Source organism: Falco cherrug, chromosome W (genome assembly GCF_023634085.1).
Source record: "Falco cherrug isolate bFalChe1 chromosome W, bFalChe1.pri, whole genome shotgun sequence".
Classification (NCBI taxonomy): Eukaryota; Metazoa; Chordata; class Aves; order Falconiformes; family Falconidae; genus Falco; species Falco cherrug.
This window is the reverse complement of record NC_073719.1, coordinates 2,208,409-2,231,248: the sequence shown is the minus strand read 5'-3', so window position 1 is coordinate 2,231,248 and position 22,840 is coordinate 2,208,409. Positions and strand designations below refer to the sequence as shown.

The 22,840-nt window shown below is 56.6% G+C and overlaps 1 protein-coding gene across 11 annotated transcripts in view; it reads right to left on the bottom strand.

The window, feature by feature from the left end:
- Window positions 1-204: 204 nt before the first annotated feature.
- LOC129734524 (CUGBP Elav-like family member 4) overlaps window positions 205-22,840 on the bottom strand; it is a 342,020-nt gene continuing 319,384 nt past the window's right edge. For all 11 annotated transcript variants that reach the window (XM_055698108.1, XM_055698111.1, XM_055698116.1 and 8 more), the window contains one exon: window positions 205-332. In XM_055698108.1, coding sequence (XP_055554083.1) covers window positions 205-332 — 128 coding nt within the window. The remainder of the gene's footprint in view (window positions 333-22,840) is intronic.

Sequence of the window (22,840 nt, the reverse complement as noted above, 5' to 3'; positions counted from 1 at the left end):
ACAAACTGTTTCTGGTTTATGTGTGGGTGCATTTCTGTGCAGGGTAACTCTAGCCAGAGTGAAAAAGGCAGAAGCTAGAGAGTCACAGACTTGAATCTTTTTGAGCATCTACAAGACAAAGAGAGGCTACAACCATAGCTGACACCCCCTTCACCATGAAGTTACCTGTGCTAGTGCTTTGTATCCAGTGGTTCCCACAACTCATCAATAGGGACGATTGGCATCCTTTGGCCTCTTCAGCTGCACCTTCAGCCTCTTCATGCCAATCTGGAAGCCATTCATAGCCTGGATAGCAGCTTGGGCACTGGCAGGATTGTCAAAACTCACAAAACCTGTCAAAACATGAGGCAAGGCAGGGAGCTTAATGAGCTGAAGGGGGCCAAGGCATATGCATACAAAGACCACTGAGAATGAATATGGGGAAGGGGGTGAGGGTGGTGGGAGGGAGCAGGTAGAAGGGTGGCTGGGCAGGAAAGAGAGGAAAGGATGCTTGCCAAAGGGGGACAAAGGATAGGAAGGGTTGTTACAGATGGGTGTCCCAGGACACAGCACCTCATCTGAGTGACAGTTTGCAAGCAAGACTATGTGAAATACAGAGATCCAAAAGCTGGTACCATAGTACCAGCACACACAAGATTTGGGTCACCTTTTAACTGAGTGTCAGCAGATGTGATGTGATGCATGGTCTCAAAGCACTCTGTCTTGATCTTTTTCCCTCCATCATGACTGAGGTAAATCTTTAGACCCTCCTTCACTGAGCAAGATAACATTTCCTTTGCCTTCCAATATTCTCAATGAAGAGAAGCTGATATACCTATTGCTACTTCCTTAGTATGGCAATATAAGTAAAATGAAAATTTAATAAGTTCTCCATTATGGTATTCATTGGCATGAATAGTTTGACTTTTGGCCAATTAAGCAATATAAGGAGCTTTATTAACCAGCAATTTCTGCAGTATTTATGTTGACTCTGCAGTTGAGAAAGATGAACACTGCTGCTTTCCTAATATGGTTTCCATAAGTAGCTTCATACCTTGCCAGAAAATCATCCAGTCAGCCATGGAGCACATCCAGCAATAGAAACACCCATAGTGACTGAATATCGTATCTAAAGGCCACCTGAAATTACATTCTTTGTCTCAATGGAAGACTTGCTCTCTGGGGATCAGAAGAGCCAAGATAAATCAGAACCATGCAGGATGAAATGCATCTAATGCATTCAACTTTGGAGAGGGTTTTTTTTTGGTGTGGGTTTATTTTTCTTCTTTTTTTTAATGTTAGATCCAGGAAGAGGCCCCATTTACCCAGACTATATATGACAGTAGTTGTAGTGACCATGGGTCTGAGACATTAGTGAGGCAGAGGGCCATCACATTAAACAAGAATTTCCTCTGCTACCTTTGCCAGAAATGTTCCTGTGTGCCAACAACACTTCTGAGCACAAACCCTGGGTAAGACTAGCCTGGACTAGCCTGCACTCCAAAGCCATCTGTTTTGCCACCTTTGCAAAGCTCTGGCAGCACAAATTAACCCTAGGAACCCAGTGTCTTTCAATAGACAGGCTGAAATGAAGAGACAGTTTGTGAGCTCCTCAAAAAGATAATGTTGAGCATTTACTGCTAGGTATACACCTGCTCCTGACAACAGTACCAGACATGGCTTACAGCCTTGGGCTGTACTGTGATTGCATTCAGCAGCACCTCCTCCCTTTTCTGGTTACTCCTTGAAAGTAAGTCGGAGGAGATGAAGACACAGACTCCTGAATCCGACCAGAAGACCCTTTATTAGTCAAAACCCCACACTTATATATCCTCATTTGCTGTTCATGCGCACCATACTAAAATATCATTGGTTAATCAATACTGTTCACACGCTTCTTAGCTATATTTCATTGGTTAATTGCTAAGCTAAAAACACACTGAACTTCTTGCATTTTTTTTTCTCTCTTCCTTCTTATCTCTTTGTGTTTCATGTTCTCAGCCAGCCACCTACGTGGCATCACACATCTGCTCCAGCCTTGCTTCATATCCCGATTCTCTTCTGGGCGTTCAGCCAACCTTATGTTACTTTCTGGGCATTCAGCCTTCAAGGTCCTTCACAGGCATCGTGGCCTCCAGCACTTGCCATAAAGCTCTCTACATAAGTCTCACAGATGACAGTTGCTTGCATTTGAAAAAGATATATGCATGCATACACACATATATATGCAAAAAACCACCTCCTCACTCTTGCGATAAAGCTGTACTACCTGTCTTTGGCTAATAACACAGTGTTTATGAGAGGTCATAAAACATGATCTTAGTCTCAAAGTGAGAAAACAGGTTTACTGAGTGTGGCAGACATGGTTTTAAGAGGGAGGCCAATGGAATAAACAGGCATCCCTCTTAGGCCTCCCATCCTGAAGCTGAGGCTCCAAGTAACAGGTTCTCCATGCAGTTTTCCTCACAACCACCTAAATGAGGAGGTACCAAAACTGCAGCTCTGAAGATGTGAGCAAAAGTGTTGCTCCAGCCTCACAACACTGTCCTGGTTTCAGCTGGGATAGAGTTATTTTTCTTAGTAGTTAGTACAGTGCTGTGTTTTGGATTTGGTGTGAGAACAATGTTGATAGCACACTGATGTTTTTTAGTTGTTGCTGGGTGATGTTTATATTAAGTCAACGACTTTTCAGTTTCTTGGGCCCTGCCAGCAAGAGGGCTGGAGGGGCAAAGGAAATTGGGAGGGGACACAGCCAGGACAGGTGACTTGAACCAGCCAAAGAGGTATTCCATACCATATGATGTCATGCTGAGTATATAAACTGGGGGAAGAAGAAGGAAGCGGGGGACATCTGGCATTATGGCATTTGTCTTCCCGAGTAACCGTTACGCATGATGGAGCCCTGCTTTCCTGGGGATGGCTGAACACCTGCCTGCCCATGGGAAGTAGTGAATGAATACCTTGTTTTACTTTGCTTGTGTGCGCAGCTTTTGCTGCTTTACCTATTAAATTGCTATCTCAACCCTTGACTTTTACATTCCTTTTCCGATTCTCCTCCCCATCCCTCGGGGGGGGGGGAGGAGTGAGCAAGTGGCTGCAGGGTGCTTGGTTGCCGGCTGGAGTTAAACCATGACAAACACTTATCACTCTCTAGACAGAATACTGGAGAGTTGAGTAATGATCTAAGGTATTATTAAATGACAATGGATTTGGTTTTGTAATCACTTATTAGCCAGTAAGCACCTGGTAATATTCCCAGTTTACATTTGACTGATTGAATAATCTATCAGTGAACAAGGTCACAGAATCATAGAATGGTTGGGGTTGGAGGGGACCTCTGGAGATCATCTAGTCCAACCCCCTGCTAAAGAGGTTCACCTAGAGCAGGTTGCACAGAGTTGTGTCCAGGCAGGTTTTAAATATCTCCAGAGAAGGAGACTCCACAACCTCTCTGGTCAGCCTGTCCCAGTGCTCTGTCACCCTCAAAGTAAAGAAGTTTTTCCTCATATTCAGATGGAACTTCTTGTGTTGCAGTTTGTGCCCATTGACCCTTGTCTTGTCCCTGGGCACTACTGAAAAGAGCCTGGCCCCATCCTCTTGACACTCACCCTTTAGATATTTGTAGACATTGATAAGATCCCCTCTCAGTCTTCTCTTCTCCAGGCTAAACAGGCCCAGCTCTCTCAGCCTTTCCTCATAAGGCAGATGCACCAGTCCACTCATCCTCTTTGTAGCCCTCTGCTGGACCCTCTCCAGTAGCTCCCTGTCTCTCTTGAACTGGGAAGCCCAGAACTGGACACAGCACTCCAGGTGTGGCCTCACCAGGGCAGAGTAGAGGGGGAAGATCACCTCCCTCAGCCTACTGGCCATGCTCCTCCTAATGCACCCCAGCATCCCATTGGCCTTCTTGGCCACAAGGGCACACAGCTGATTGACAGGCAACTTGCTGTCCACCAGCACTCCCAGGTCCTTCTCCACAGAACTGTTTTCCAGCAGGTCAACCCCCAGCCTGTACTGTTGCGTGGGGTTGTTCCTCTCCAGGTGCAGGATCTTACACTTGCCTTTGTTGAACTTCATGAGGTTCCTCTCTGCCCAACTCTCCAGCCTGTCCAGGTCTCGCTGGATGGCAGCACAGCCTTCTAGTGTATCAACTGCTCCTCCCAGCTTTGTATCATCAGCAAAATTACTGAAGGTACACTCTGTCCCTTCATCCAGGTCACTGATTAATAAGTTGAACAGGACTGGACCCAGTACTGACCCCTGGGGGAGCGCCACTAGTTACAGTCCTCTAGCTAGACTCTGCACTGCTGCTCACAACCCTCTGAGCTCTGCCATTCAGCCAGTTCTCAATCCACCTCGCTGTCCACTCATCTAACCCACTCTTTTTGAGCTTACATATGCAGATGTAATGGGAGGCAGCGTCAAAAGCCTTACTGAGGTCAAGGTAGGCAATATCCACCACTGTCCCCTATGATTTGGTCTCAGCAAAAGAACAAGCTAAATACGTCCTAATTTCACCTGAGTTGATTCAGTCTTTAAAATACTGCTAGAAGGTCCCTTGGAAATGCATTATTTGAGCTTCAACTTGAAATTTGCTATCTAGCTATCTCACATTTTGAATATAGGATGTAGTGAAATCCAGTTCTTTTTTAAATCACCTCTGGATTGCTAATGACCCTGTCCAAGACACATCAGCTACATCTATAACAGTATACAAAAACTGTGCCAGGGAAGTTCAGAAAATATGAAACCCAGTCATCTCTACCACTGAATTTTTAGAAAGGTCCTTGACATAGTTTTGACTTGTGCTTAACTCCAAACAATTATTGGACAAAGTATGAGTATTAGCACAGGACAGAGTCTGTTTTCAGTAGTTTGCTTGGATGTGGTTATGATATTTTGGGAAGTAAGAAAATTTAATAGTTTGGCTGTGGGCTCTTCTGTGCTAAAGGAAAATGTCAGATATGTTTACTCATATATACTGATATATAAGGGTTAAATGAACAAGAGATTGGCCAACTCTAGTGAGTTGGCAGGGGTTTACTAATGTCTGTAGGATGTAGGGAAGATACTTAGTTGCTATGTATTTGTGGTCTGGGAGTTTAGATAAAGGGGTGTAGAACCATAGGCGTATGTCATAAATAACCTTGGACAGTGATAAATGAGCATTACAGAGGAAGATATGTTTTCCTTGACTAAAAGGAAGAGGATGGTGTGTGTCAGAACAATAGGATAATAAGTTTTAAGACAGCAGAAATCAACTGCTATGTATGGAGGCAGAAAAATATGTAAAATGTTTTGGGAAATAGTTAAATACATATTATTTTTATGAGAAATATTATGCATATGTATTAATTTGTAGCATAAAACTAGTGAGAATCAGATCTGGAGTGTGCATACTAGAAGGAGTGATTCCCTATGCACCCAGTGCCACAAATAAACAATACCTGCTTAACAATGACTCTGTTGTTGTCGAGCTTTATCTCTGAATCCTGGCTCAGCAACACCTAGCCTCCCACTTCAGCAAGGAGTGCTCAAAAGCAAGAGGACTTGAAAACTCTTATGTTGCAACACTCTCCAGACTATCAAGCTGCAACAATGTCATTTACCATCTCATACCAACACACTCTTCATACCAGTCCCTCTGCTGCCTTCTCCTCATCTCCCCTCCCCACCCCTTCTTCCCTGGCTGCTCTCTCTTCATTGGCTTTCAACCACTTAACAGAACCAGCAACAGCTGCACCTTATCTACATCAACCAACCCCCCCACGGTTTTTCACCCAACCACCATAAACTTTCCACAAATAAATTTTTCCATAACAGTCCGCTCAACGCCCGACTCTACCAATCCCCCCTTTTTCCTTCTTCTTAACAGTTCATACCCCCCACGGTTTTTCACCCAACCACCATAACCGTTCCACAAGTAAATTTTTCCATAACAGTCCACTCACGGAACGCCTCTACCAATCCCTCCTCTCTCCTTCTTCTGAACACTTCATACCCCCCACGGTGTTTCACCCAACCACCATTACCGTTCCACAAGTAAATTTTTCCCACACAGTCCGCTCGCTGCCTGCCTCTACCAATCCCCCCTTTCTCCTTCTTCTTCTGGACACTTCATACCCCCCATGGTTATTCACCCAAACACCATAACCGTTCCACGAGTAAATTTTTCCCACACAGTCCGCTCGCCGCCCGCCTCTACCCAACCCTCCTTTCTCCTTCTTCTTGACACTCCGTACCCCCCCCCAGTTTTTCACCCGAACACCATAACCGTTTCAACAAATAAGGTTTCCCACACAGCCCGCTCGCCGCCCGCCTCTACCCATCCCCACTTTCTCCTACTTCTAACAGTCCAAACCTCCCCAAAATTTTTAAACCAACCACCATAACTGTTTCAACAGATAAGGTTTCCCACACAGCCTGCTCGCCGCCTGCCAATTCCCATCCCCCCTTTCTCCTTCTTCTTAATCATCCGTACCCCCCCCCACAGTTTTTCACCCGAACACCATAACCGTTTCAACAAATAAGGTTTCCCACACAGCCCGCTCGCCGCCCGCCTCTACCCATCCCCCCTTTCCCCTTCTTCTGAATGCGCTGTACCCCCCCCCCCCCCCCGGTTTTTCATCTGACCACCATAACCATTTCAACAAATAAGGTTTCCCACACAGCCCACTCGCCGCCGCCTCTACCCATCCCCCCTTTCTCCTTCTTCTTAACACTCCGTACCCCACCCCCTACGGTTTTTCACCCAACCACCATAACAGTTTGAACAAATAAGGTTTCCCACACAGCCGTATTGCCGCCCGCCTCTACCAAACCCCCCTTTCTCCTACTTCTGAATGCACCGTACCCCCTCCACCCACGGTTTTTCACCTGACCACCATAACCGTTTCAACAAATAATGTTTCCCACAAAGCCCGCTCACCGCCCGCCTCTACCCATCCCCCCTATCTCCTTCTTCTGAATGCGCTGTACCTGCCCCCCCGCACCAGTTTTTCACCAACCACCATAACTTTCAACAAATAAATTTTTCCATAACACTCCGCTCAACACCTGCCTCTACCAATCCCCCCCTTTTCCTTCTTCTTAACAGTTCATACCCCCCACGGTTTTTCACCCAACCACCATAACCGTTCCACAAATAAATTTTTCCCACACAGTCCGCTTGCTGCCTGCCTCCACCAATCCCCCCTTTCTCCTTCTTCTTCTGGACACTTCATACCCCCCATGGTTATTCACCCAAACACCATAACCGTTCCACGAGTAAATTTTTCCCACAGCCCACTCGCCGCCCGCCTCTACCCATCCCCCCTTTCTCCTTCTTCTGAACGCGCCGTACCCCCCCCCCCCCTCCAGTTTTTCACATGACGTCTATAATCATTTCAACAAGTAAGGTTTCCCACACAGCCCGCTCACTGCTCTCCCCTCCGTTTTTTCACCCGACCACCACAACCGTTTCAACAAATAAGGTTTCCACACAGCCCGCTCACTGCCCCCTCCCCTCCGGTTTTTCACCCGACCACCATAACCGTTTCAACAAATAAGGTTTCCCACACAGCCTGCTCGCCGCCCGCCTCTCCCCATCCCCGCTTTCTCCTTCTTCTTAACACTTCGTACACCCCCCACAGTTTTTCACCCTACCGCCATAACCGTTTCAACAAATAAGGTTTCCCACACAGCCTGCTCGCCGCCCGCCTCTACCCATCCCCCTTTCTCCTACTTCTGAATCCACCGTACACCCCCCCCAATTTTTCACCTGACAACCATAACCATTTCAACAAATAAGGTTTCCCACACAGCCCGCTTGCCGCCCGCCTCTACCCATCCCCCTTCTCCTTCTTCTTCTGAACGCGCCGTACCCCCCCCACGGTTTTTCATCCGACCACCATAACCGTTTCAACAAATAAGGTTTCCCACACAGCCCGCTCACTGCCCCCTCCCCTCTGTTTTTTTTACCTGACCACCATAACCATTTCAACAAATAAGGTTTCCCACACAGCCCGCTCGCTGCCTGCCTCTACCCATCCCCCCTTTCTCCTTCTTCTTAACACTTCGTACCCCCCACCACGGTTTTTCACCCGACCACCATAACCTTTTCAACAAATAAGGTTTCCCACACAGCCCTATTGCCGCCCGCCTCTACCCATCCCCCCTTTCTCTTTCCTCTGAACGCGCCGTACCCCCCCCCCCCGCGCCGGTTTTTCACCCGACCACCCTAACCGTTTCAACAAATAAGGTTTGCCCACCCAGCCCGCCAACCTCCCGCCTCTACAAATCCCCCCCGTTTCCCGTCATCTTAACATTTCGTAAACCCCTCGGTCTTTACCCGACCGTCATAATCTTTTCACAAAAAAGTAAGATTTCCCCACCCAGCCCGCCAACCGCCCGCCTCTATAAACCACCACCCCCCCCCCCCCCCCCCCCGTTTCCCTAGGTCTTTAGCCGACCGTTATATCCTTTCCAACAGAAAAGTAAGCTAGGTTTCTCCACCCATATCCGCTAACCTCCTGCCTCTACAACCCCCCCTGGTTTCCCCTGGTCTTTACCTGACCATCGTACCCTTTCCTACAAAAAAGTAAGGTAGGTTTCCCCACTTATGCCTGCCAACCGCCTGCCAATACAACCCCCCCCTCCCCGTTTCCTCTGCTCTTTACCCGACCATTGTACCCTTTCCTACAAAAAAGAAAGGTAGGTTTCCCCACCCATATCCGCCAACCGCCCGCCTCTACAAACCCCTCCCCCATTTCCCCTGATCTTTACCCAACCGTCGCACCCTTTCCTACAAAAAAGTAAGGTAGGTTTCCTCACCCGTGTCCACAGACCGCCCTCCTCTACAAACCCCCCCACTCCATTTCCCCTGGTTTTACCCGACCATCGTACCCTTTCCTACAAAAAAGTAAGATAGGTTTCCAAACCCATCCGCTGCCTGCCTGCCTCTACAACCACCTCCCTCACCCCCGATTTCCCTGGTCTTTACCCGACCGTCGTAACCTTTTTATAAATGAGTTTCTAGCACAGCCCACTAACGCCTCTAGAAATCCCCCCCCTGTTTCTTCGTCTTAACGTTTCGTACCTCACGTTTTTACCTGACTGTCGTCACCTTTTTACAAATGAGCTACTAACACAATCCACTAACGCCTCTATGAATCCCACCCCCCACCGTTTTCTTCATCTTAACGTTTCGTACCTCACGTCTTTACCCGACCATCGTAACCTCTTTAAAAATGAGTTTTTCACACACCCGCTAACGCCTCTACAAATCTCCCCCCTCCTTTTTCTTTGTCTTAACGTTTCGTACGTCACCCCTTTACCCGACCATTGCAACCTTATTGCAAATGAGTTTCTCACACAGCCCGCTAATGCCTCTCAAAATCCCACCCCCCCGTTGACTGCGTCTTAACATATCGTACCTCACCCCTTTACCCAACCGTCACAACCTATTTGCAAATGACTTTTTCCACACAGTCCGCTAAATGCCTCTAAACCCTCCCCCCCGTTTCCTTCATCTTAACGTTTCGTACCTCACCCCTTTACCCAACCGTCGCAACCTTTTTACAAATGAGTTTTTCCACACAGTCTGCTAACGCCTCGACAAATCCCACCCCTCTTTTCTTTGTCTTAACGTTTCGTACCTCACGTCTTTACCCGACCGTCAAAACCTTTTTACAAATTACTTTTTCACACAGCCCGCTAACGCCTCTGCCAATCCCCCCCACCCTGTGTTCTTCGTCTTAACGTATTGTACCTCACGTCTTTACCTGACTGTCGCAACTTTTTACACATGAGTTTCTAGCACAGTCCGCTAACGCCTCTACAAATCCCCCCCACCCTGTTTTCTTCGTCTTAACGTTTCGTACCTCACGTCTTTACCCGACCGTCGTAACCTTTTTACAAATTACTTTTTCACACAGCCCGCTAACGCCTCTGCCAATCCCCCCCACCCTGTGTTCTTCGTCTTAACGTATTGTACCTCACGTCTTTACCTGACTGTCGCAACTTTTTACACATGAGTTTCTAGCACAGTCCGCTAGCGCCTCTACAAATCCCCCCCACCCTGTTTTCTTCATCTTAACGTTTCGTACCTCACGTCTTTACCCGACTGTCGCAACCTTTTTACAAATGACTTTTTCCACACAGTCCGCTAACGCCTCTAAAAATCTCACCCCCCCGTTGAACGTGTCTTAACGTTTCGTACCTCACGTCTTTACCCGCCCATCACAACCTTTTTACAAATGACTTTTTCACACAGCCCGCTAACGCCTCTACAAATCCCAACCCAGCCCGTTTTCTTCGTCTTAACGTTTTGTACCTCACATCTTTCCCTGACCATCGCAACCTTTTTACAAATGAGTTTCTCTACACAGTCCGCTATTGCCTCGACAAATCCCCCAACTCTTTTTTCTTCATCTTAACGTTTCGTACCTCACCCCTTTACCCAACCGTCGTAACCTTTTCACAAAAATGAGTTTTTCACACAGCCCGCTAACTCCTCTACAAATCCCCCCCCCTCCTTATTCTTTGTCTTAACGTTTCGTACCTCACATCTTTACCTGATAATCGTCACCTTTTTTGCAAATGAGTTTATCAGCAAGCCTGCTAATGCCATTACAAATCACCATCCTCTTTTTTCTTTGTATTAACGTTTCGTACCTCACGTCTTTACCTGACTGTTGTAACCCTTTTAAAAATGAGTTTCTTAAACAGTCCGCTCACACCTCATCATATCCCCCCACCCAGTTTTCTTCGTCTTAACGTTTCGTACCTCACCCCTTTACCCGACCGTGGCAACCTTTTTACAAATGAGTTTTTCGCACAGCCAGCTAACACCTCTAAAAATCCCTCCCCCCATTTTTCTTCGTCTTAACTTTTTGTACCTCACGTCTTTACCCGACCGTCGCAACCTTTTTACAAATGAGTTTCTCACACAGCCCACTAACACCTCTACAAATCCCCCTCCCAGTTTTCTTCGTTTTAACGTTTCGTACCTCACGTCTTTACCCGACCGTCGCAACCTTATTACAAATGAGTTTTTCCACACAGTCTGCTAACGCCTCTAAAAATCCCACCCCCCCCCTTTTTCTTCGTCTTAACGTTTCGTACTTCATGCCTTTACCTGACCATCGCAACCTTTTTAAAAAAGAGTTTCTCACACAGTCCGCTAACGCCTGTCCTGCCTCACGCCTTGGCTCGCACGCCCTCACCTTCTTGCCAATCCATGCCTCCCACCGTCCACTAACGCCTCGAACGATCCCCCCCCACCGCCCCTATACTACTTCACGCCTTGGCCCGAACGCTGTCTCCGTCTTGCCAATCCATTCCTCCCGCCGTCCGCTAACGCCCCGAACGATCCCGCCCCAATCCCCTTTCCTTCCTCTTCGCCTTTCCTACCTCATGCCTTGGCCTGAAAGCCGTCACCTTCTTGCCAATCCATGCCTCCTGCTGTCCGCTATCGCCGTGAACGATCCCCCCCCCACCTTTCCTTCCTCTTCGCCTTTCCTATGTCACGCCTTGGCTCGAATGCCCTCGCCTTCTTACCAATCCGTGCCTCCCGCCGTCCGCTAACGCCTAGAACGATCTCCCGCCGCCCTATTCGTTCCTCTTCGCCTTTCCTACCTCATGTCTTGGCCTGGATGCCTTCACCTTCTTGCCAATCCGTGCCTCCCGCCGTCCGCTAACACCTCGAACGATCCCTTCCCCCCTTTCCTTCCTCTTCGTCTTTCCTACCTCACGCCTTGGCCTGAACGCCCTCGCCTTCTTGCCAATCCGTTCCTCCCGCAATCCGCCAACGCCTCGACCCATCCCATCCCCCCCGCCACTTTCCTTCTGCTTCCCCTTTCCTCCCATACGCCTCGGCCCGACCGTCGCCGCCTGCTTGCCAAACCTCGCTTCCTGCCGTCCACTAACGCCTCGACCCGTCGTCCCCCCACCCCTTTCCTTCCGCTTCCCATTTCCTCCCTCACGCCTTGGCCCGACCGTCGCCGCTTGCTTGCCAATCCGCGCCTCCCGCAATCCGCCAACGCCTCGACCCGTCCCCTCCCCCCCGCCACTTTCCTTCCGCTTCCCCTTTCCTCCATCATGCCTCGGCCCGACCGTCGCAGCCTGCTTGCCAATCCACGCCTCCCGCAATCCGCCAACGCCTTGACCCGTCCCCTCCCCCTCACCACTTTCCTTCCGCTTCCCCTTTCCTCCCTCACGCCTCGGCCCGACAGTCGCTGCCTGCTTGCCAATCCGCGCCTCCTGCCATCTTCCAATGCCTCGACCTGTGTCCACCCCTGCCACTTTCCTTCCTCTTCCCTTTTCCTCTGTCACGCCTCAGCCCAAGCATCGCCGCCTGCATGCCAATCCGCGCCTCCCGCCGTCCGCTAACGCCTCGACCTGTTCCCCCTCCCCCCGCCAATTTCCTTCCACTTCCCCTTTCTTCCCGCACGCCTCGGCCCGACCGTCGCAGCCTGCTTGCCAAACCTTGCCTCCCGCTGTCCACTAACACCTCGACCCGTCCCCACCCCCCCCTACTTTCCTTCCCCTTCCCCTTTCCTCCTTCACGCCTCGGCCTGACCGTCGCCGCCTGCTTGCCAATCCGCGCCTCCCGCCGTCCGACAACGCCTCGACCCGTCCCATCCCCCCCCCCACTTTCCTTCTGCTTCCCCTTTCCTCCCTCACGCCTCGGCCCAACCGTCTACACCTGCTTGCCAATCCGCACCTCCCACTGTCCGCCAATGCCTCGACACAACCCCCCCCCCCCGCCACTTTCGTTCCGATTCCCCTTTCCTCCCTCACGCCTCGGCCCGACCGTCACCGCCTGCTTGCCAATCCGCACCTCCCGCCGTCCGCCAACGCCTCGGCCCGACCCCCCCCCTTCGCCACTTTTATTCCGCTTACACTTTCCTCCCTCACGCCTCGGCCCGACCGTCACCGCCTGCTTGCCAATCCGCACCTCCCGCCGTCCGCCAACGCCTCGGCCCGACCCCCCCCCTCGCCACTTTTATTCCGCTTACACTTTCCTCCCTCATGCTTCGGCCCGACCGTCGCAGCCTGCTTGCCAATCCGCGCCTCCTGCAATCAGCCAACGCCTTGACCCGTCCCCTCCCCTCCGCCACTTTCCTTCCTCTTCCCCTTTCCTCCCTCACGCCTCGGCACGACCGTCGCCGCCTTCTTGCAAATTTGTGGCTCCCGCCGTCCGCCAATGCTTCGACCCGTCCCCCGCCCCCCGCCACTTTCCTTCCGCGTACACTTTCCTCCCTCACGCCTCGGCCCGACCGTCGCCGCCTGCTTACCAAACCTCGCTTCCCGCCGTCCACTAACGCCTCGACCCGTCGCCCCCTCCCCCCCTTTCCTTCCGCTTCCCCTATCCTCCCTCACGCCTCGGCCCGACCGTCGCCGCCTGCTTGCCAATCCACGCCTCCCACTGTCCGCTAACAGCTCGACCCGTCATCCCCCCACCGCCACTTTCCTTCCGCTTCCCCATTCCTCCCTCACACCTCGGCCTGACAGTCGCCGCCTGCTTGCCAAACCACGCCTCCCGCCGTCTGCCAACACTTCGACCTGTGTCCACCCTTGCCACTTTCCTTCCTCTTCCCTTTTCCTCCATCACGCCTCAGCCCAAGCATCGCCGCCTGCTTGCCAATCCGTGCCTCCCACCTTCCACTAACGCCTCGACCTGTTCCCCCTCCCCCCGCCAATTTCCTTCCGCTTCCCTTTTCTTCTCGCACGCCTCGGCCCGACCGTCGCCGCCTGCTTGCCAAACCTCGCCTCCCGCTGTCCAGTAACGCCTCGACCCGTCCCCTTCCCCCCCTACTTTCCTTCCGCTTCCCATTTCCTCCTTCACGCCTTGTCCTGACTGTCGCCGCCTGCTTGCCAAACCGCACCTCCTGCCATCCGCTAACGCCTCAACCCGTCCTCCCCCCACTGCCACTTTCCTTCCGCTTCCCCTTTCCTTCCGCTTCGCCTTTCCTCCCTCACGCCTCGGCCCGACCGTCGACGCCTGCTTTCCAATCCGCGCCTCCCACCGTCCGCCAACGCCTCGACCAGTCCCCCGCCACTTTCCTTCTGCTTCCCCTTTCCTCCCTCACGCCTCAGCCCAACCGTCGCCGCCTGCTTGCCAATCCGTGCCTCCCGCCGTCCGCCAACGCCTCGACCTGTGTCCCCCCCCTGCCACTTTCCTTCCTCTTCCCTTTTCCTTTCTCACGCCTCAACCCAACCATCGCCGCCTGCTGGCCAATCCACACCTCCCGCCGTCCGCTAATGCCTCGACTTGTTCCCCCTACCCCCGCCACTTCCCTTCCGCTTACCCTGTCCTCCCTCACGCCTCGGCCCGACCGTCGCCGCCTGCTTGCCAATCCGCGCCTCTCGCCGTCCGCTAACGCGTCGACCTGTTCCCCCTCCCCCCGCCACCTGCCTTCCGCTTCCCCTTTCCTCACTCACGCCTTGGCCCCACCGTCGCCACCTGCTTGCCAATACGCGCCACCCGCCGTCTGCTTACGCCTCGACCCGGCCCCGCCCCTCCACTTTCCTTCCGCTTCCCCTTTCCTCCCTCAGGCCTCGGCCCGACCGTTGCTGCTTGCTTGCCTATCCGCGCCTCCCGCTATCCGCCAACGCCTCGACCTGTCCCCGCCCCCGCCACTTTCCATTTTCTTCCCTTTTCCTCCCTCACGCTTCGGCCCGACCGTCGCCGCCTGCTTGCCAATCCGCGCCTCCCGCCGTCCGCTAACGACTCGACCCGTTCCCCTCCTCCACTTTCCTTCCTCTTCCCCTTTCCTCCCTCACGCCTCGGCCCGACCGTTGCCACCTGCTTGCCATTCCATGTTTCTGGCCGTCTGCTCATGCCTCGACCCGTCCCTTCCCCCTTTTTTTCCTCCTCTTCCTGCCTACCTCACGCCTTGGCCAGACCATCGTCGCCTTCTTGCCATTCCGTGTCTCTCGCCGTCCGCCAACGCCTCGACCCATCCTACCGCCCTTTGCTTCTTCTTTCCGTTTACTACCACACGTCTTTGCCCGACCGTCGTCGCCTTCTTGCCAGTACGTGCCTCCCGCCGTCTGCTCAGGCCTCGACCAACTCCCCCCGCTTTTGTTCCTCTTCCCCTTGCCTACCTCACGACTTGGCGCCACCGTCGTCGCCTACTTGCTAATCCGTGCCTCCCGCCGTCCGATAACGCCTCGACCCATCCCCCCCGCTTTGCTTCCTCTTTGTGTTGCCTACCTTACGCCTTTACCCGACCGTCGTCGCCTTCTTACCAACCCGTGCCTTTCGCCGTCCGCTAACGCGTCGACCCCCCCCCCGCCACCCATGGCTTCCTCTTTGCGCTGCCTCCGTCCCGCTTTTGCCCAACCAAAGCTGCCTTCTTACCAACCCGTTCCTCCCGCCGTCTGCTAACACCTCGACCCATCTCCCCCCGCCTTGGCTTCCTCTTCGCGTTGCCTACATTACGCCTTAGCCCCACCGTCGTCGCCTTCTTACCAACCCGTGCCTCCCGCCGTCCGCTAACGCCTCGACCCATCCCCCCCCGCCTTGGCTTCCTCTTCGCGTTGCCTACCTCATGCCTTAGCCCCACCGTCGTCGCCTTCTTACCAACCCATGCCTCCCGCCGTCCGATAACGCCTCGACCCATCCCCCCTTGCCTTGGCTTCCTCTTCGCGTTGCCTACCTCAAGCCTTAGCCCCGCCGTCGTCGCCTTCTTACCAACCCGTGCCTCCCGCCGTCCGCTAACGCCTCGACCCATCCCCCCCCCTCCTTGGCTTCCTCTTCGCGTTGCCTACCTCACGCCTCGGCTCGACCGTCGCTGCCTTCTTGCCAACCAGTGCCTATCGCCGTCCACTCACGCCTCGACCCAAATGCCCCACTTTGCTTCCTCTTCCCCTTGTCTTTCTCACGCTTTGGCCCGACCGTTGTCGCCTTCTTACAAACCCGTGCCTCCTGCCATCTGCTAACGCCTCGACCCATCCCCCCAACTTTGCTTCCGCGTCGCGTTGCCTACCTCATGCCTCGGCCCCACCGTCATCGCCTTCTTACCAATCAGTGCCTCCCGCCGTCCGCTAACACCTCGACCCACCCCCACCCCTTACCCTTTGCTTCATCTTCGTGTTGCCTACCTCACGCCTTGGACCCACCGTCGTCACCTTCTTACAAAACTGTGCCTCCCGCCGTCCGCTAACGCCTCGACCCACACACACACACACCCCCCTTGCTTCCTCTTCACGTTGCCTACCTCATGCCTTGGCCCCTCCGTCTTTGCCTACTTACAAATCCGTGCCTCCGTTGTCCGCTAACGACTTAACCCCCCCCCCCCTTTGCTTCCTCTTCGCCTTGCCTCCCGCACGCTTCGGCCCACCCATCAACGCCTTCTTGCACCCCCGTGTCTCCTACCGTCCGCTAACGCCTCGACCCATCCCCCACCCCGCTTTGCTTCCTCTTCCCCTCTCCTCCCTCATGCCTCGGCCCCACCGTCGTCGCCTACTTGACAACCCGGGCCTCCCGCCATGCGCTAACGGCTCGACCCATCCCCCCCCACCTTGTTTCCTTTTCCCCTTGCCTCCCTCATGCCTCGGCCCCACCGTCGTCGCCTACTTGCACACCCGGGTCTCCCGCCATGCGCTAACGCCTCGACCCATCCCCCCCCTCCTTGGCTTCCTCTTCGCGTTGCCTACCTCACGCCTCGGCTCGACCGTCGCTGCCTTCTTGCCAACCAGTGCCTATCGCCGTCCACTCACGCCTCGACCCAAATGCCCCACTTTGCTCCCTCTTACCCTTGTCTTTCTCACGCTTTGGCCCGACCGTTGTCGCCTTCTTACAAACCCGTGCCTCCTGCCATCTGCTAACGCCTCGACCCATCCCCCCAACTTTGCTTCCGCGTCGCGTTGCCTACCTCATGCCTCAGCCCCACCGTCGTCGCCTACTTGACAACCCGGGCCTCCCGCCATGCGCTAACGGCTCGACCCATCCCCCCCCACCTTGTTTCCTTTTCCCCTTGCCTCCCTCATGCCTCGGCCCCACCGTCGTCGCCTACTTGCACACCCGGGTCTCCCGCCATGCGCTAACGCCTAGACCCATCTCCCCCCCCTTGCTTCCTCTTCCCCTTGCCTCCCTCACGCCTCGGCCCCACCGTCATCGCCTTCTTGCCAACCCGGGCCTCCCGCCGTTCGTTAATGCCTCAACACATCCCCCCCCCCCCCCCTTGCTTCCTCTCCCCCTTGCCTCCCTCACACCTCGGCCCCACCGTCGTCGCCTTATTGCCAACCCGGGCCTCCCGCCGTCCGCTGACGCTTTGACCCATGCCCCCTACCTTGCTTCCTCTTCTCCTTGCCTCCCTTACGCCTCAGCCCCACCGTCGTCGCCTTCTTGCCAACCCGGGCCTCCCGCCGTCCGCTGACGCTTCAACCCATCCCCCCCACCTTGCTTCCTCTTCTCCTTGCCTCCCTTACGCCTCGGCCCCACCGTGGTCGCCGACTTGCAACTCGGGCCTCCCGCCGTAAGCTGACGCTTCGACCCATCCCCCCCACCCTTCTTCCTCTCCCCCTTGCCTCCCTCAAGCGTTGGCCCCACCGTCGTCGCCTATTGCCAACCAGAGCCTCCCGCCGTCTGATAACGCCTCGACCCACCCCCCCCATCCCCCCCCCACTTTGCTTCCTCTTCGCCTTGCCTCTCGCACGCCTCGGCCCCACCGTCGTCGTCTACTTGCAAAACCGTGCCTCCCGCCGTCAGCTAACACCTTGACCCACCCCCACCCCTCCACCCCCACTTTGCTTCCTCTTTGCCTTGCCTCCCGCACGCCTCGGCCCCACCGCCGTCGCCTTCTTGCAATGCCATACCTCCCGCCGTCTTCTAACACCTTGACCCACCCCCACCCCACCCCCAATTTGCTTCCTCTTCACCTTGCCTCCTGCACGCCTCAGCCCCACCGCCATCACTTACTTGCCAAGCCATGCTTCCCGCCGTCCACTAATGCCTCGACCCACCCACACCCCCGCCCCTCACTTTGCTTGCTCTTCGGCTTGCCTCCTGCACGCCTCGGCCCCACCGCCGTCGCCTTCTCGCCAATCCGTGCCTCCGGCCATCCGCTAACACCTCGACCCACCCACCCCCACCCCCCACCCACCTTGCTTCCTCTTCGCCTTGCCTCCCTCATGTCTCGGCTCCACCGCCGTCGCCTACTTGCCAAGCCGTGCCTCCTACCGTCCGCTAACGCCTCGACCACCCCCACCCCCCTCGCACTTTGCTTCCTCTTCGCCTTGCCTCCCTCACGTCTCGGCCCTACCACAGTCGACTTCTTGCCAAGCCGTGCCTCCCGCCGTCCGCTAACGCCTCGACCCACCCCCCACAACGTTACTTCCTCTTCGCCTTGCCTCCTGCACGCCTCTATCCCACCGCCATCGCCTACTTACCAAGCCGTGCCTCTCGCCGTCCGCTAACGCCTCGACCCACCTCCCCTCACTTTGCTTCCTCTTCGCCTTGCCTCCCGCACGCCTCGCCCCCATCGCAGTCGTCTTCTTACCAAGCCGCGCCTCCCGCCGTCCACTAACGCCTCGACCCACTTCCACCCACTTTGCTTCCTCTTCGCCTTGCCTCCCGCACGCCTCGGCCCCACCGCCGTCGCCTTCTTACCAAGCCGTGACTCCCGCCGTCTGCTAACGCCTCGACCCACACCCCACTCCCATCCCACTTTGCTTCCTCTTTGCCTTGCCTCCCGCACGCCTCGGCCCCACCGTCGTCGCCTTCTCACCAAGCCGCGTCTCCCGCCCTCCGCTAACACCTCACCCACCCCCCCCACCACTTTGCTTCCTCTTCGCCTTGCCTCCCGCACGCCTCGGCCCCACCGCCGTCGCCTTCACACCAAGTCGTACTCCTGCACGCCTCGGCCACACCGCCGTCACCTTCTTGCCAAGCCGTGCCTCCCGACGTCCACTAACGCCTCGACCCAAACACCCACCACCGTCCCCCACTTTGCTTACACTTCGCCTTGCCTCCCGCATGCCTCGGCCCCACCGTCGTCGCCTTTTGCCAACACGGGCCTCCCACCGTCCGCTAACGCCTCGACCCATCCCCCCCCACACTTTGCTTCCTCTACCCCTTGCCTCCCTCACGCCTCGGCCCCAACGTCGTCGCCTACTTGCCAACCCAAGCCTCCCAACGTCCGCTAACGCCTCGACACATCCCCCACTCCTTGCTTCCTCTTCCCCTTGCCTCCCTCAAGCCTCGGCCCCACCGTCATCACCTTCTTGCCAAGCCGTGCCTCCCGCCGTCCACTAACGCCTCGACCCATCCCCTGCCCCTTGCTTTCTCTGCCCCTTGCCTCCCTCACGCCTCAGCCCCACCGTCGTCGCCTTCTTGCAAACCAGGGGCTCCCGCCTCCGCTAACGCCTCGAACCATCCACTTCCCCCATCTTGCTTCCTCTTCCCCTTCCCTCCCTAACGCCTCGACCCCACCATCGTCGCCTCCTTGCCAACCCAGGCCTCCTGCCGTCCGCTAACGCCTCGACCCATCCCCCAACCTTGCTTCCTCTCCCCATTGCCTCCCTCACGCCTCGGCCCCACCATCGTCGCCTTCTTGCCAAGCCGGGCCTCCCGCCGTCCGCTAACGCCTCGACCCACCCCCACCCACTTTGCTTCCTCTTCGCCTTGCCTCCCGAACACCTCGTCCCCACCGCCGTCACCTTCTTACCAAGCCACGCCTCCCGCCATCCGCTAACGCCTCGACCCAGTTCCAACCACTTTGCTTCCTCTTCGCCTTGCCTCCCGCACGCCTCGGCCCCACCGTCGTCGCCTTCTCACCAAGCCGCGTCTCCCGCCCTCCGCTAACACCTCACCCACCCCCCCCCCCACCTTGCTTCCTCTTCGCCTTGCCTCCCACACGCCTCGGCCCCACCGCCATCGCCTTTATGCCAAACCGCGCCTCCCGCCGTCCGCTAAGGCCTGGATACCCCCCCCCCCCACTTTGCTTCCTCTTCGCCTTGCCTCCCTCACGCATCGGCCCCACCGCCGACTCCCACTTACCAAGCCGTGCATCCCGCCATCTGCTAACGCCTCGACCCACCCCCCCCACTTTGCTTCCTCTTCGCCTTGCCTCCCGCTGGCCTCGGCCCCACCGCCGTCACCTTCACACCAAGTCGTACTCCCGCACGCCTCAGCCACACCACCGTTGCCTTCTTATCAAGCCGCGCCTCCCGCCGTCCGCTAACGCAACGACCCACCCCCCCCCTACTTCGTTTCCTCTTCGCCTTGCCTCCCACACGCCTCGGCCCCACCGCCGTCGCCTTCACACCAAGCTGTGCCTCCCGCCGTCCGCTAACGCCTCGATCCACCCCCACCCCCCCCCCACTTTGCTTCCTCTTCGCCTTGCCTCCCGCACGCCTCAGCCCCAAAACCTTCGCCTTCTTACCAAGCCGTGCTTCCCGCCGTCAGCTAACGTCTTGACCCACTCCCCCCCTTCCCCACTTTTCTTCCTCTTCGCCTTGTCTCCGGTACGCCTCGGCACCAGCACCGTCGCCTTCTTACCAAGCCATGCCTCCCGCCGTCCGCTAATGCCTCGACCCCCCCCCCCCCCAAATTTGCTTCGTCTTCGCCTTGCCTCCCGCATGCCTCGGCCCCACCGTCGTCGCCTTCTTACCAAGCCGTGCCTCCCGCCATCCGCTAACGCCTCGACCCACCCCCAACCCCTTTGCTTCCTCTTCGCCTTGCCTCCCGCACGCCTCAGCCCCACCGTCATCGCCTTCTTACCAAGCCGCACCTCCCGCCATCCGCTAATGCCTTGACCCACCCCCAACCCCATTGCTTCCTGTTCGCCTTGCCACCTGCACACCTCGGCCCCACCGCCGTCGCCTTCTTACCAAGCCGCGCCTCTCGCCGTCTCCTAACACATCGACCCACTCCCCCCCAATTTCCTTCCTCTTTGCCTTGCCTCCTGCACGCCTCGGCCCCACCGTCGTCGCCTACTTGCCAACCCGGGCCTCCCGCCGTGCACTAACTCCTCGACCCATCCCCCCCACCTTGCTTCCTCTCCCCCTTGCCTCCCTCAGGCCTCGGTCCCACCGTCGTCGACTCCTTGCCAAACCGGGCCTCCCGCCGTTTGCTAACGCCTCAACACATCCCCCCCTCCACTTGCTTCCTCTACCCCTTGCCTCCCTCACGCCTCAACCCCACCATGTCACCTTCTTGCCAAAGCGGGCCTCCTGCCGTCCGCTAACGCCTCGACCCATCCCCCCCCACCTTGCTTCCTCTTCCCCTTGCCTCCCTAACGCCTCGGCCCCACCGTCGTCGCCTTCTTGCAAACCCAGGCCCCCCGCCGTCCGCTAACACCTCGACCCATCCCCCCCTCCTTGCTTCCTCTTCCCCTTGCCTCCCTCACGCCTCAGCCCCACCGTCTTCGCCTTCTTACCAACCCGTGCCTCCCGCCGTCCGATAACGCCTCGACCCACCCCCCCCACTTTGCTTCCTCTTCCCCTTGCCTCCCTCATGCCTCAGCCCCACCGTCGTTGCCTACTTGCCAACCCGGGCCTCACGCCGTCTGCTAACGCCTCGACCCATCCCCCCCTCCTTGCTTCCTCTACCCCTTGCCTCCCTCACACCTCAGCACCACCGTCGTCACCTCCTTGCCAACCCGGTTCTCCCACCGTCTGCTAATGCCTCGACCCATCCCCCCACCTTGCTTCCTCTCTTCCTTGCCTCCCTCACGCCTCGGCCCCACCGTTGTCGCCTTCTTGCCAACCTGGGCCTCCCGCCGTTCGCTAACGCCTCAACACATCCCCCCTGCCGCTCCCTTCCTCTTCTCCTGGCCTCCCTAACACCTCGGCCACAACGTCGTCGCCTGCTTGCCAACCCGGGCCTCCCGCCGCCCACTAACGCCTCGACCCACCCCCACCCACCCCGCCGACTTTGCTTCCTCTTCGCCTTGCCTCGCGCACAGCCTCGGCCCCACCGCAGTCGCCTACTTGCCAAGCCGTGCCTCCCGCCCTCTGCTAACGCCTCGACCCACCCCCACCCCTCCACCCCCGCTTTGCTTCCTCTTCGCCTTCCCTCCCGCACACCTCGACCCCACCGCCGTCGCCTTCATGCCAAGCCATGCCTCCCGCCGTCGGCTTACGCCTCGACCGATCCCCACCTACCCCACCTCACTTTGCTTCCTCTTCGCCTTGCCTCCCGCACGCCTCGGCCCCACCGCCGTCACCTTCTTGCCCAGCCGTGCCTCCCGCCGTCCGCTAACGCCTCGACTGACCCCCATGCCACCCCCCCGCACTTTCCTTCCCCTTCGCCTTTCCTCCCGCACGCCTCGGCCCCACCGCGGTTGCCTTCTTGCCGAGCCGTGCCTCCCGTCGTCCGCTAACGCCTCGACCCACTCCCACCCCCTCCCCCCCCACTTTGCTTCCTCTTCGCCTTTCCTCCCGCATGCCTCGGCCCCACCGCCGTCGCCTTCTTGCCAAGCCGTTCCTCCCGCCGTCCGCTAACGCCTCGACCGCCCCCCCCACCACCACTCTGCTTCCTCTTCGCCTTGCCTCCCGCACGCCTCGGCCCCACCGCCGTTGCCTTCTTGCCAAGCCGTGCCTCCTGCCGTCCGCTAACGCCTCGACCCACCCACCACCACCCCACACACATTTTGCTTCCGCTTCGGCTTGCCTCCTGCACGCCTCAGCCCCACCGCCGTCGCCTTCTTGCCAAGCCGTGCCTCCCGCCGTCCGCTAACACCTCGACCCACCCCCCCACACACTTTGCTTCCTCTTCACCTTGCCTCCCTCACGCCTCGGCCCCACCGTCATCGCCTTCTTAACAAGCCGTGCCTCCCGCCATCTGCTAACGCCTCGAACCACCCCCCACCCCCCCCACATTTTGCTTTTTCTTCGCCTTGCCTCCCGCACGCCTCGGCCCCACCGTCGC